Raw genomic sequence first — 13,904 nt, forward strand, 5'->3', positions numbered from 1 at the left:
ATATCCGTACTTACAGTATATTGATCCAGAGAAAGCCAAACAAAAACCCCAGTGACGCATCATCCAATGATATCTCATAAGGGGAAAAATAAATTCCTTCCTGACTCCAAGAATTGGCAATCGGATTACTCCCTGGATCAGCATCCTTCCCATGGTACTTATTTGGTATATGCCTGTATACATTTCCTTTCTAAATAGATGCCCAACCTTTTTTTGAACATAAGTGATATTTGTATTTGCTGTATGCTATATGGTACAGGGTTTTTGTCACGTTTTTTACCCACCATAACTTATTTAATGTGAGCCAACTATAAAAATGATTGGCACACAATAATAATAATAATAATAATAATGGATATGATCTGTAGCTAAATATGAGCTAACTTAGTGCCTGCTATTGGGGGACAACGTGAAATAATGTAACAAGCAGTTTGACAATATCGGGCGTGAATGGTTTTTCCATTCACATCTTGGGTTTTTTCTTCGGGGCAATGTGACATGGATATATAGATCTATATATAGATAGCATTGCAATGTATGTCCCAATACACCAACTTATCATACTGTTAGTGTTATTATTTTCATATAATACTGTTTCATGTACTTGGCTGTGTGCACGACCTCAGCAGCCTAATCTGCCTGTCTCCATTTGAGCCCCTTCTGCCTTGGTTTTTTTTGGTTCTCTCTTAAGTGCGCAGAAGTTCCTCACTCTCTTTAATACAAGGTCTCTCTCCGCACTGTTAAAGTGAAAGATGGTGACGGTACTGCTTGTCCACTCCTTTTCCAAACGAATATCTGAATAAAAGTAACTGCCTCTGTCTTGCACTTGGGGTTGGAGCACACGAGAGCATTGATCCTACTTCTAGGCCTCCCCATCCCACGCACAGAGTTCCTTCTAACACAGGGTGACAAAGCTCTCAAGACCCCCCCCCCACCCATCCTGAAAGGTTTATGCTACATTTATTATAGGAACAGAAATTAATTCTAATAAAAGACTAATTACTAAAGAGAATATGAAGTAGACGTTAATGTTTCGAAAGAAATAACCAGTGATAACCACACAGCACGCTGTATAAAACACCCCCGCCTCTGGTAGCTGTTTGGCAAACATTTGCTGCTGAGCACCGGGTAACGTTAGTAAAGCTGCGAGCGCATCGTCTCGCTGCTTGTCACGCGTGAACGGGCTGCCATCCTCTCCCAGGCGTCTCTGCAGCGTTTCGGGGAGTTGATATTTTTTTTTTCCTGTGCGTTCTGCTCACTTGGCTGCAAACAGTGACGGGGGTTTGGCAAGAGAGTTCACTTGTCAGCACCAAAATCTCCTTAGACATCGGTAGTCGCGTATATCATAGCCATTAAAAAGGGAGAACGTTGTTTGGCAGTGATCCGGCCTGCGTCTGTACCAGCTGAATAAGCACTGCGTAACCACGCCACTATTTATATAGGAGGATGCAGAGGATGCTGGTAGAAGCAATGATTTGTCAAGTAAGAGGATGGGAAGGAACAAGGCCGCAAAATGGAATTATAACCTCTTAAATGCAGGAATTATTTTTGTAAACTCGAATTGGTAACACACTTCATGCACTGGGGGCTGCCGGAGTATCAATTTTAGGGTAACATTGCAAAGAACATTATTTTCATCAGCTTGTGATTTCAGGAGTTAGATGATATAATGTATCAAACTACATATAAATACTTTATTTTTTTTTGGTCCCTGATGTCTAACCCTAACCTTTTTTAATTCCCTCACTGCATTATTCCCTACCACCTCTGCTGAGCGGCTATTCCATGAAGAAGCACTCCTAGCACTCGTCTGTCTCTGAAATCTGCTTCCCTCCTGCACATTGCTGGAACCCTAATCTGACAAACAGATTACACTCTCTGAAGAGCCTCAGTTTATCTCAAGTAAAGTCAAATGTTTGTAGTAGCAAAGGTTGCTTGCTTTAACCCTGTCAGTCACCAAGTTCTGGCAGCACATTACATGCTCTGTGCTTCTGCAGGGACATCATCTCTCTCCTGTGAGGCTCACCGTTGGGAATAGGAGAGAAGCTTGCAGTTTATCAAGCGTTCCTGGACAGCTGCTGATGTATGGCACCTGAACTGTTCATCGCCTGCTCATTTGTCTGACAAACTGCTACAATGGTTATAGAAATGGCAGCTCTGCCATTAACTACAGCTGATACACACAATCAGTTTTCCAGAGAAACACTTCAGTAATCATGTCTTCTCGGCAGAATGACACCGCTCATTTTCAGCAGGATAGAACATGGACATCCCCCCCCCCTTCCGAAAAAATGAGCATCCTGCATAATGATAACGAGCCTCACTGTGCCATGTGATTGCGGCTACATCTGGCAGGGAAGGGAGAACGCTAAACGGCCCGATGGGTTTTTGTTTTTACTTACAAGGATAGTTTGGGGAACTTAGAAAGACAGAGTTATACATGCTATATATACTTAGCATGGCTAAGGCTGCGCTTATAGTGCCGGCGGCGTTACTTCGCTTCGTATTGATGCCGTCGCGTGCGCTTATAGTGGACGCGACGGCGCCTCCAAAATCCTTGTAGTCACTAGAATTTGATTTTGCGGAGACGGTCTCCCCATGTGACTGCCTATAAGCCAATCACACAGCCCCTCTGCTTCCCCCTTTGCTGACTTCACTCCCCTTGTAGCCAGCGCCGTCTCCAAACCTGAATACGACTTTTGCAATGGTGAAGGCGATGGGTGACGTCATCAGTCGCGTCACTGTCGCTGGCACTATAAGCGCGGCCTTAGGTTCACATGAATTTGGAAGGGACTACTGGTTAAATTAACAGTAGAGCAGAGGGGTTTTTTTTATTGGTAAAGGAACTCGATAATTATATTGTGAAATTCTGAGGGACCCCAACCCTCTCTAATAGCGCGTCTGAAATCAGATGCATTGTAAGGAACCCCCAACCCTCTCTAATAGCGCGTCTGAGATCAGATGCATTGTAAGGAACCCCAACCCTCTCTAATAGCGCGTCTGAGATCAGATGCATTGTAAGGAACCCCAACCCTCTCTAATAGCACGTCTGAGATCAGATGCATTGTAAGGAACCCCAACCCTCTCTAATAGCGCGTCTGAAATCAGATGCATTTTAAGGAACCCCAACCCTCTCTAATAGCACGTCTGAGATCAGATGCATTGTAAGGAACCCCAACCCTCTCTAATAGCGCGTCTGAGATCAGATACATTTAGCAAATTGTTCAAATGACCTGAAAATTGCAGGGAACCATTTAGGGGTGCCCCGGGGAACCCAAGCGTTTCTAGGAACCCCTGCTAAAAAACACTGGAGTAGAGACTGCGCTTGCTAATCTTCTACTGACTTACACTCGGTTGAAACAATATTGCTCAGGAGGGAACCAAAAAATGGATACCCATCTCCCTGCTAAAGGGATAATTGGTCAGCAGGAGGGGAGCGACCTTACGTGGAGAAGGCGTTGTTCTGTTTCTCACAGCGGATCCCTTTGCAGTTATTTGGTTCCTCGGAGGCACTGGTCTCATAATAAAAGTAGAGTTGGTTCAGTCCGTTGGCGAAAGCCAGAAGCACCAGGCAGTAGATGAAGAGGAATTTGAGAATGTCCAGCAGCATTCGCCCCAGGGAGATCTGCAGGGGGCCGAGGTGGGAGTTTGCTGTGAACAGGGAGATGAGACGTAGGGAGCTCAGGATATTGGATATTGCAAAGAGGGCTTCAGCAATCAGCGTGGGGTGCCACATCTCCCATTCCTGCCGTGGCCGGGAGCTGTTGTACTGGGGGAACAAATACAGGAACAAAACTGTACATTATCCAGACTGAGTCACACACAAGTATCCCGGGGCTCGTGCCAAATGGTGAATGTAATCAACGGGAGCACTGCCGCCCCGGGAAATGTCATCTCGTTTCCTTGTAACGAACGACACGTGTATAACTTATTCCAGCGAGGTCACCATGGCAAGGAGATAAAAAACCTCCGCCTCGCTCAGAGACACGTGTTGGATATGCAATGAAAGGGAGCGTACCCGGGCATGCAACGCCTGGCCTGGTATTTATGTTGGGTGTTTCATACTTGCAGCTGTTTAAAATGTATCCCCAAAAGTCTAACTAGTGGTAAAAGCACAATGCCGGCTTCCCGCGGGATATAAAATATATGAGGGGCAAGTGCTGCTGCATTTAACATGCCGGTTAATATCACTTACGCCAATATTTCTCTGAGATGTAGAGGCACTGGAGCAATGTTTTTTGAACCTTCTCCGCAAGGAACACCCCAAATCGGAGAAGTAATTGAGGAATTAACCAACGAGGATGCAATTAGATCAGGGGTGGGCTACTCCAGTCCTCAAAGGCCACCAACAGTTCAGGTGTTCGGGATATCCCTGCTTCAGCACAGGTGGCTCAGTCGAAGAGTTGGCCGGTGTTGAGCCACCCGTGCTGAAGCAGGGATATCGCCAATACCTTGCCTGTTGATGGCCCTTGAGGACTGGAACTGCCCACCCCTGAGTTAGATTATATAGGAATATGGTATTGCTTAAAAAATCCCAAAACATAGCAGCACGTCTGGGGTGCCACGGAGAGGATTGAAAACCACTGGTCTAAAGGATTTGGCAATAAAAGTGATCACCCAAAAAGTACGTGTAACAGTATATTCAGATGTAAACAAGATTGCAGCTGTGAAATGGGCATTGCTACTTGGCAGCATATATTGGCACTGTGATCAAATGAAAGTTCTCAGCCATGGTACGCTGTATTTATGGCCAAGAAAGGAAGCCTTTCTTACCTTCACATATGCAACAATTTTAAGGGAGATGGTTGCAAGGTAGAGGGAGTTCATAGCGAAATCCATGAGGTTCCACCAGTCATGTACATACTCTTTAAATCCCCCGTCCCACATCTCCTTAATTTCCCCCCAAATAAAACCTGCAGAAACAAGAAAGATGAAATTCATATTAAAGCTGGTCCAACTTGGAAATACATTTTTAAACTGCAATGCGTTGAAACCAGTCATTTAACCTCTTCTGTACTATTATTCATGTTTATTATAATTAAAGTTCTATTTCACAATATAGGATATCAAATATCCAGGTGCATATTGCCCTCATTAGGATATGCTACTAAACTCACCCTCGTGTGTGGTTAGCAAAGATGCAATGGTTAGAGCTGTGTGATAGTAAACATGCCATTTGGGAAAGTATCGCAGAAGATGGTCTTCTAATACTTCATCTAATACCCCCCCCCCCCCCCCTTTCTGCAGCTCTGCCTGCTAGCTGTATTTGGACGTCAGCTTTCCTTGCAGTTTCACTCCTAGTGCAGATGGAATGGATACATTATGTTGCCTTTCTCCCTCCAGTCTTTCACACCCCTGGTTGCCCTGGCAACGTCTCCAGTCCTCCAAGTGAATGGGCTTTACCATTCCCCCCCCTGTCCCTGCTGACAGTTAGTTTAGCCTGACCCTATTCCTGTGCTGCAAGCAGTACCCACTTCCTTTTACTTCCTGACTCTGGCCGAGTGAGTATTCCTGTTACCCCCCTTGGCAAGGCCATTTCCTTTTTACCTGCCCCTAATTATAAAGCAACACAACATACCATCCACAAGTGCCTGTATTTGAATCATCCTTTTCCAATAAAGTGAAGAAAATATAGCAGGGCTTTGGAAAGGAGGCTGAGTTAAAGCTAACTGGAGCTATTCACACATCACACGTGACCCTGGTTCCAGGATAGAAACCAAAACCAGTTTGAGACAAAAAAATGTTATTGTATATGTAGAATTTCATCTTTGAAGAATGCCTGTAATGTTTATACATGGCCAAGAACTTAATTTTTTTTTTTTTTTTCAATTCAGTAATTTTTAAGTTAAAGCATTCCCCCTTGTTTCCCCTTATTTTTATATGTTACGCTTGTGACAATGTATTCTTGCCTAAGTTGGCAATCGTTTGGTACTCCTGTTATAAATCTGTAAAAATCCTGATTGTGTGCCTAACAAAATGGCCGCCTTCTAAATTTATGCTGCAGTCTGAAATGCTGCAGCTGATATGTAAGATTATTTTACAAAGTGTAACACCTTATTGTTATACTTCCTGAGCAATAGACAGTCTGCTATTTGGAACAGAGAAACAGATCTGTTTGTGATACTTTGTTGCCAGAAGGCAGAGCTCAAAAAAGGTGTGTGTGAGAAACTGTTTCAAAAGAGGAAGTGGATATGACTTTCTAAATCAGTGGTTTCCAAGGTTTTTTGGTTAAGGAACACAAAGTGAAATTCTGAGGAACCCCCAACCATCTCTAATACCAACTCTGAGATCAGATGCATTGTAAGGAACCCCAACCCTCTCTAATACCAACTCTGAGATCAGATGCATTGTAAGGAACCCCAACCCTCTCTAATACCAACTCTGAGATCAGATGCATTGTAAGGAACCCCAACCCGCTCTAATACCAACTCTGAGATCAGATGCATTGTAAGGAACCCCAACCCTCTCTAATACCAACTCTGAGATCAGATGCATTGTAAGGAACCCCAACCCGCTCTAATACCAACTCTGAGATCAGATGCATTGTAAGGAACCCCAACCCTCTCTAATACCAACTCTGAGATCGATGCATTGTAAGGAACCCCAACCCTCTCTAATACTAACTCTGAGATCAGATGCATTGTAAGGAACCCCAACCCGCTCTAATAGCGCGTCTGAGATCAGATGCATTGTACATTCTTCTGTATTTGATACAATTTTCAAATGACCAGAAAATTGCAGGGATGCCCAGGGAACCCACGGGTTCCTAGAGACCCTGATTGAAAGACACTGTTCTAAATGGTTGCAGTACCAACCAAACGGTTGGCATTAGGAGTTTAAAAAAATGCAGACCGTATTATCTAATACTGCAGAACGAATTTATTTTTCAATTTAAAAATTCTGTATTTTTTTCTATTTTGCTGCTTTAATAGCCTCATCGCAAGATAAAAGTGCAGCTTTCACAAAATGTTAATAGGCCAACTCAACTGGAAATTGGACTGATGTAGTTTGGTAGATAAATCCCCATGAAAGTGTGGCAGAATAGTCATTTACCAATTGAACTTCTACCCCTGGAGATGTAAGGACAGAGAGCAACAGAGGGGGAGACGGAAAACAGCCTTATTCTGCAAAGAAAAGTACAGATTCAGCACTATCGCACGTTCTAGCACATGGGCGGCCATCTCCAGTCCTCGCGGGCCTCCACCAGGTTAGGTTTTCAGGATATCCCTGCTTCAGCACAGGGAGCTCAGTAGAAGACGGTTGGGGGGGGGGGGGAGGTTGAGGACTGGAGTTGAGCCCCTTGCTACAGTATATGAGACTGTATCTTTGCCCATGATGCTCTGAGAGGGCTTGGGGCACGTTACAGACAGACGCAAGCTATGATGTTGCTGTTATGTGAAGCGAGCCCTGCCATGTTTGCCCTGGCACATAAATCCACATTAAAATGTCTACTTGACATTGGAAAGCAAACAAAACAAACAGAAATGTTAGCTTGGCGTTTAAGGGGGAAAAAAACATATGCACATCAATCAGAGAAAGACAAATAGGCAGAGACCAGACACAGCCCTGCAGACAGCAGATATGGATGGCTTAGTAATCTTGGCTGGGAGCAGCAGGCAAGAGTAGAGGTTAACTCCTTCAGTGCTGCCGGGGCTGGGAGATAGGCCTATGGCTATTGGTTATCTCTATGTGCCAGGCTTGTTTAAAGGAATGGGTTACAGACACCGATTAACCCCTTCTAAGTCAGGGAGATCACGCCTAGCTGAAATAACTGCAATGCATTGTAAGCTCTCCGCCCCCCCCCCACCCCCCCACATCTCAAACGAGGACATGAGAAAGAGAAAAGGGGTTACAAATTGAGTATCCGCCCAGTTATCTTGCACGAAGATGAGCATGTAACCCCCGAAAGTCCTCAAACACCCTAATTATGCTGCCACCGCCAGGATTCATTTTAGGGTACATTAAGCTTGGAGTTTTCGGTCCCTTGTTTCCAGAAAAAATGCACCAATTAAATAAAACCCTATTTAAAAATTCAGGATGGTTAAAACGTGCCTGGGAATTAGAGCAAACCCCTTCCAACAGGAAACCATTTAATTAGCGCTCAAATGCCGTACTTAATACATTTGAAATGTAACGAAAAGAGTTACAAAGTTACACACGGTAACTAAGACAGTTTTATAACGGGAATAAAACAGAAAACCTATATATTACCAATTGAAGTCTTGAAGTGGGTTCTCCCAGGGGATTGTGAGGGGACAATGACACACACACACACACACACACACACACACACACACACACACACACACACACACACACACACACACACACACACACACACACACACACACACACACACACACACACACACACACCAAGATGCAGCTACTGTTTGAGTTTCAGACATGAATCTTTATACACAACTCTTTCATGTGTTTGAAAGATCAGACCATCAACGGGTCCTGTAAGGACGTGTTGTGACCGTTATTTTATTTTTCATTTCATGAAGGAGTATAGAGCCCTCCCTCCCAGTAATTACCCGACTCCCTATACCAGCGTGGTCATATTTAGGATAACCTCCTGGCCGTATACAAACGCAATGTAATCAGCCTCTTGAAAGCTTGAGGGTGAAATTAATTACAAGCTACTTTTCACAGTGGTGTCCTGATAATTTTTGCTGTAAGAGGACCGGTTAAAATCACGCTTCACCGATTTCTAAATGACACGACTAAGAATTGTACAAACTAATATACACATTATTTGACTTCACATGGACCTGTCTTTCTCCCCAGGCAAGCTCTGGGCATCTGGTCCTACGGAACTTTTTTGATTTCTTTTGGAGTTTGCAGAGCAGCTGATAGCATCTCCCACAATAACACATCCAGGTACCTGGGCTGGCTCCATCCACCTCCTAATGTCATTTAAACGTAAACGGTGACAGACGATTGGTTGCAGGACTGTTATACTGTGTCTTCTGATGAGACTAGTAGCAACTAAAGTAACACCCTGACCAGTTAACCCCCTCTCTGCTAGAGTGGCGGAAGATTGCAATTTGCTTCTTAAAGGAGCAATCCATGAAATGTTTCCTTCTTCATTTTTTTAATACAAGATTAAAGCAGGGGGTCTCCGGAGCAGAACCTCCTTCATTTCAGCTCCGGGAGCCCCCTGCGTCCAGAGATATTTACCTCTATAGGGAGTGCCGGTATCCCCTGCAGTTTAAAGCTCCCGCGTCACATGGGCCAATAGGAAGCCGCGCCGGGTGACATCACGGCGTCCTATTGTCCCGCCGGGCCCGGGAGCTTTGAAACTCCGCCATAGTGAAAACCCAAAATAGCCTGGATTTCTCTTTAACCCCTTGGTTGCCATGCTGCACATAACATTTTCATGGCTACATTGTTGACAGTTGCATTGATCATGTGCAATGGACATAATCCCTTTCTCCCCCGCCCCCACCACCCCACCAATGGAATCCAAGCGGGGGCTTTTCTCTCCCATTGCCGACATCACACGGTCGCAGGGCAATGCGTTCCATGGCGTGGATCTTCCAAAACAATAGCCGTGTAGCACACCAACTATGTCTGTTTATTCCCCGAAACGTCGGTCTGTGATAATATTATAAATGTGTCCGATTTCTTGTTTTTTTGTTTGTTACCGGTGTGATATGCTAATACAGTTTTGGGTGGCTATATTGTGTGCGCGTGGCCGCATACACAAGCGCAGTATAAACTGCACCACATCATAGTTGCAATCTTTATTTTTTTCTATTGGGAGATCTATTAGTTTTATCACCATATAGGTAGGTTAACCCCTGCACCGATTTGCAATACAACGCAGGCCCGCCAAGCACTAACCGTTTTCACGAAGGAACCATCACACGCTGCCCCGGAGCCATCAAAGCGGGATCCGCTGTACCGCGCCCGAATCGGCGATATCTGCCATTAACTCTACGTGTTTAGTTGGGCGCGATACAGTGGATCGGGCATTGACGACTCCAGGGGAGTTGATCGCTGTTATCTAAACAACATATGATCAATAATCAATGAGTTTCAGATTTACCTAGGACCCACGGTAATATCATCCATTCCACCACGGTTGGGGGAGGTCCCTGCATGTGCAGGTCAGTCCTCACTATGTGCTGGGAGGCCAGGAGCAGCATGAAGAGGAAGGTGAGATATGAAGACGTATGGCAGATAAACTTGATAAATGGCTTCTTAATGAACAGTCCCAGCCTGCTCTTGGGCGCGATTAGGTATGCCATAGATAGCACTGGGAACAGCAGTCCGATGGTGATGCACGTCACCAGTTTCACCGCCCAGTGCTTCCGGCGCCAACCTGGAAACCCATCATACCACAGTGTAGCCAGTAACTGTTGGCAGTTTGGCTGGGCGACAAACTGCGGGGAGAAAGAGAGAGATATGTTACTTGTTACTAGTCTATACAGCTGTCACGCTAAAGCATATGACTGAAGGCAGAAGCAACTCCACCCTCTGCTGCATGGACATAGATTTATTTCTATAGTGCTTTTCTCTTCTATTATAACAGTAGTCGGCAAGATGACATATTTCATGGGCTGCAGGTGCCCTCACCCACATATATCTATTATGGTGTAAAGACGGAAGGGATGTTATAGCTGTGGGTAGGAGCTTTTCCCCGCCCCCTCCAGTCAGCTGCATGATGCTGGTGAATAGTGTCCCGCTCCTCCTCTCACCCTGGGAAGAAGTTAGGGATTAGCACAGGAGAAGAGCAGGACAGGTTCCAGCACTCGGGTATTAGGCAGCTGAGGGAACGGGGAGAAGCTCCGATCCACATCAGGAACACCTTGGCGCCCAGCACAGGGGAGAGCAGGCTGCTGAGGGCGGCCAGTGGTTGGGGGGACCAAGATTACACGAAACAAAATGATACGTATAAAAAAATAGAAGTAAAATACATCGTACACATTAGTGGAATAAATAACCAGTTAATCTCATTCATAAAATATATCAAAAAAAACATATATTGGCTTTCAACCCAAAAGGTAAATCGTTCTGCAGCCTGCCATACTCACTCTCAGAGAATAGGCTTGGAACGTCGATGGAAAGAAGTTTGAGGAAGTTTCTCTTCCCTCCAGGAGCTCCCTGACTATCTAGGAGACCGTGGACCACCTCTTTCTAGGGTGGGCTCTCAAGTTGCTCCGGCCCCCTGGGGTACAGTTATCCACATGCCCCTGCTTCGTTAATAATGTTAACCTCTCTCGAGTTACAGTGTGTACGGCGTGATAAGGGCAAAGTGAAAGCAATGGGAAAAATAAAATGTTCTGGTGTCGAAGCGTGGCTGACGCCTCGGAGGCCACGGAACTTCAGGATAAAACAGAGCGGTGCCTGAAATCACGCGCTGAAGAGGAGACGTTCCGAGGAGCGGGTTCCTCTCCCTTTCTGTGTTGTGTTCATAGCTTTTCACACCTGCCGCAGGCATCTTTACTCTGCAGTCAACAACTCAAGTCAAGAGAGTGGGATACAGCTGAGATATTTAACCCCGTGTTGCGGAGGATGGCAGCACTCGTGCACAGCACCTCCAAAAATTAAGAAGGGCTTAACCCCTTGGCAGCTCTGCATTAACCTGCTGACGAGGCTAAAGGGGAAGTACAACTTAGCGGGTGAACAGTATCCGTGTAATTGGTTAAAAATACGTTTTGTTACCTTGGCCTTTTTTTTTTTATGAAAGGAAGTTTTCGGAGGGTTTTTAATAGGGGGGGGGGCGTAAATCAAAATACCCCGTGTGAGCACATTCACACGTCTCAGACAGGTCTGCAGCCCTGCCCTTCCCCATTATCTCTTAGCAAACAGTGCTTCCACTGCAGCCAGGGATTCTGGGAAATGACACGCAAACGAACGCTCATCATGCCACCGTTTGCTTCAAATCCGTCGTGACATTGGACCCCTCTAAGCGTTGGCATGCCGCATAACGCAGAAAACGCGTGCGGGACAGTGGAGGGGGGCAATTCCAGATTAAGAAGGGTGACCAGACGTCCCGGTTTTTAGGTCTCTGTCCCGACTTTTTGGGTTACTGTCCCGGTTTTCTATCGCGCCAGCCGCGCATGCCCGATACTTTACGACCGCGCGTGTGCGGTCGGCGCTTGCCAGATGTGCATGCTTGACGACCGCACATTCGCATAAGCGACCGGCAAGCACTCATCACGCACACGCAGTCGGCGCTCACCGCTCATGACTGCACATGCGCGACACATGGTCACGCGAAGATCGCTTTAAAACGTGAGTAGGCGGCAGACACAAGTAGGGCAAAGAAGAGCGCAAGAGTCCAGCAAGTATATACAGAGAGATAAGGGGCGATGTTTTGTAAGGGAGGGGGGGCATGCGATTGTATGGCCTTGAAATAAGGGGGGGGGGAGTATTTTATAGTGAACACAGATAAGAAACCGGCAAAGGGATTTCACCAAGGCAGCAAACGAACGCAGGCCGGGCGGGAAATTAAAACGAGTTCATTAATTAAAAATGAAACAAACGGAAAAAAATGGCGCTAAATATTTGTAGAATTTTATTTCTGCGTTTAGAAGCGCTTATACATAAGGTGCATGCGTGCAGCGAAGGATCTGGGAATTTCATTCATCCACTTCTGTGTGCAACAGAGCTGAAAAGTGCTGGACTGTCCTACAGAGAGCAGAATCCAGCGGGCAGCACTTCTAACTGCTCCCCACTTTATATGCAGGATCTGCACCTCCGCTCCGCAGTTCCGAGAAATCCTTATGAAATCAGCAGCGTGGCGAGAATGCAAAGTGACATTTTATTTAATGCATGTCGGTTTTGTTATTCAATACACATTCATTTAAAATCGAACACTATCCATTCAAATGTGCTGCATCGTCCGTTCTGAACTGAAGTCCTGCCGATACTGAGAAATGCGCTGCATCCTGTAACCGCCCTTTTTTCTAATAACCATTGTATTAATTGGTTTTCTTGGCACTTGTGCTGTGTTTATGTGCTCCCGGAGATGTGTTTCATAACGCCATTATTAATGGAATCATTTCTGAACAAGAGATTTTCACTCCCTCTCTCCTACTTTCATCAAAGATTAGCCTCTTATATAGCCTCTTATATAGCCTCTTTCTTATATATTTCCATGTGGTATCATAGACGATAGCAAGAAAATGGAAGCCTCCGCTAACGCATTTTCTCTCAACCCAACGCAGGTAGACTGTATGTCAAATTAAGGTTGGGCACTTTCACTGGTGCTTTGGTTGGAAACAAATCTGGTTTTGCCAGAGCTCAATTCATTTTGGTTTGGGATATATATATTAAAAAATCTGGTGGGAAAAATAAAAATAGGCAGCAAATAAGAAAAAATAAATCAAGAAATTGAAACAAACGTTTGTGCATAAAGTCACAAGCTTTCCCTTCACGAACCCAAACATTTGCCCAGTTTATGGAAGAAGAAAAAAAAAAGGAGGATGAGCCTCTTGGGTTTTATTTTGTATTTTGCTTTGGGTTTGAAATCTGGTTCCGGAGTTCTACGCAGACATCTGAACGAACGCAGATTTCAAGAACGTCGCATTTTGAACCCGCAAACCTTCCCTGCAGATAAAATGCTTCATCGTCTACAGAAATTGATTTGTCTGCAGGTTAAATAATCCCGGTGGAATCCACACTATATTCCTATTACTGTACATGTGCAATTTATTCCAGGCTGAGGACTGCGAATGTTCTCTGCACATGTAATACTGCCGAATACTGTGTGCTGCTATAAATAGTGCTGCAGAGACTAGCTCACTATGAACTGTAGCTACACATTTTCAAGCTTACAATACAGCAAATCAATATTGTCTTTGGAGCAGCACATGCCATGTTTTCTCCAGAACTGCTTTTGTAACCCATTCTTTGCTGGGACATACTGTACTAGTGTGTTAAAAGGGT

The 13,904-nt window shown here is 45.1% G+C and overlaps 1 protein-coding gene across 3 annotated transcripts in view; it reads right to left on the minus strand.

The window, feature by feature from the left end:
• TRPC5 (transient receptor potential cation channel subfamily C member 5) overlaps positions 1-13,904 on the minus strand; it is a 117,326-nt gene that overhangs the window by 19,267 nt on the left and 84,155 nt on the right. For all 3 annotated transcript variants that reach the window (XM_075573483.1, XM_075573482.1, XM_075573480.1), the window contains 3 exons: positions 10,057-10,393; positions 4,774-4,913; positions 3,447-3,769 (listed from right to left, as the gene is read on the minus strand). In XM_075573483.1, the coding sequence (XP_075429598.1) occupies positions 3,447-3,769; positions 4,774-4,913; positions 10,057-10,393 (800 nt within the window). The remainder of the gene's footprint in view (positions 1-3,446; positions 3,770-4,773; positions 4,914-10,056; positions 10,394-13,904) is intronic.

The sequence above is a fragment of the Ascaphus truei genome, chromosome 16 (genome assembly GCF_040206685.1).
Source record: "Ascaphus truei isolate aAscTru1 chromosome 16, aAscTru1.hap1, whole genome shotgun sequence".
Lineage (NCBI taxonomy): Eukaryota > Metazoa > Chordata > Amphibia > Anura > Ascaphidae > Ascaphus > Ascaphus truei.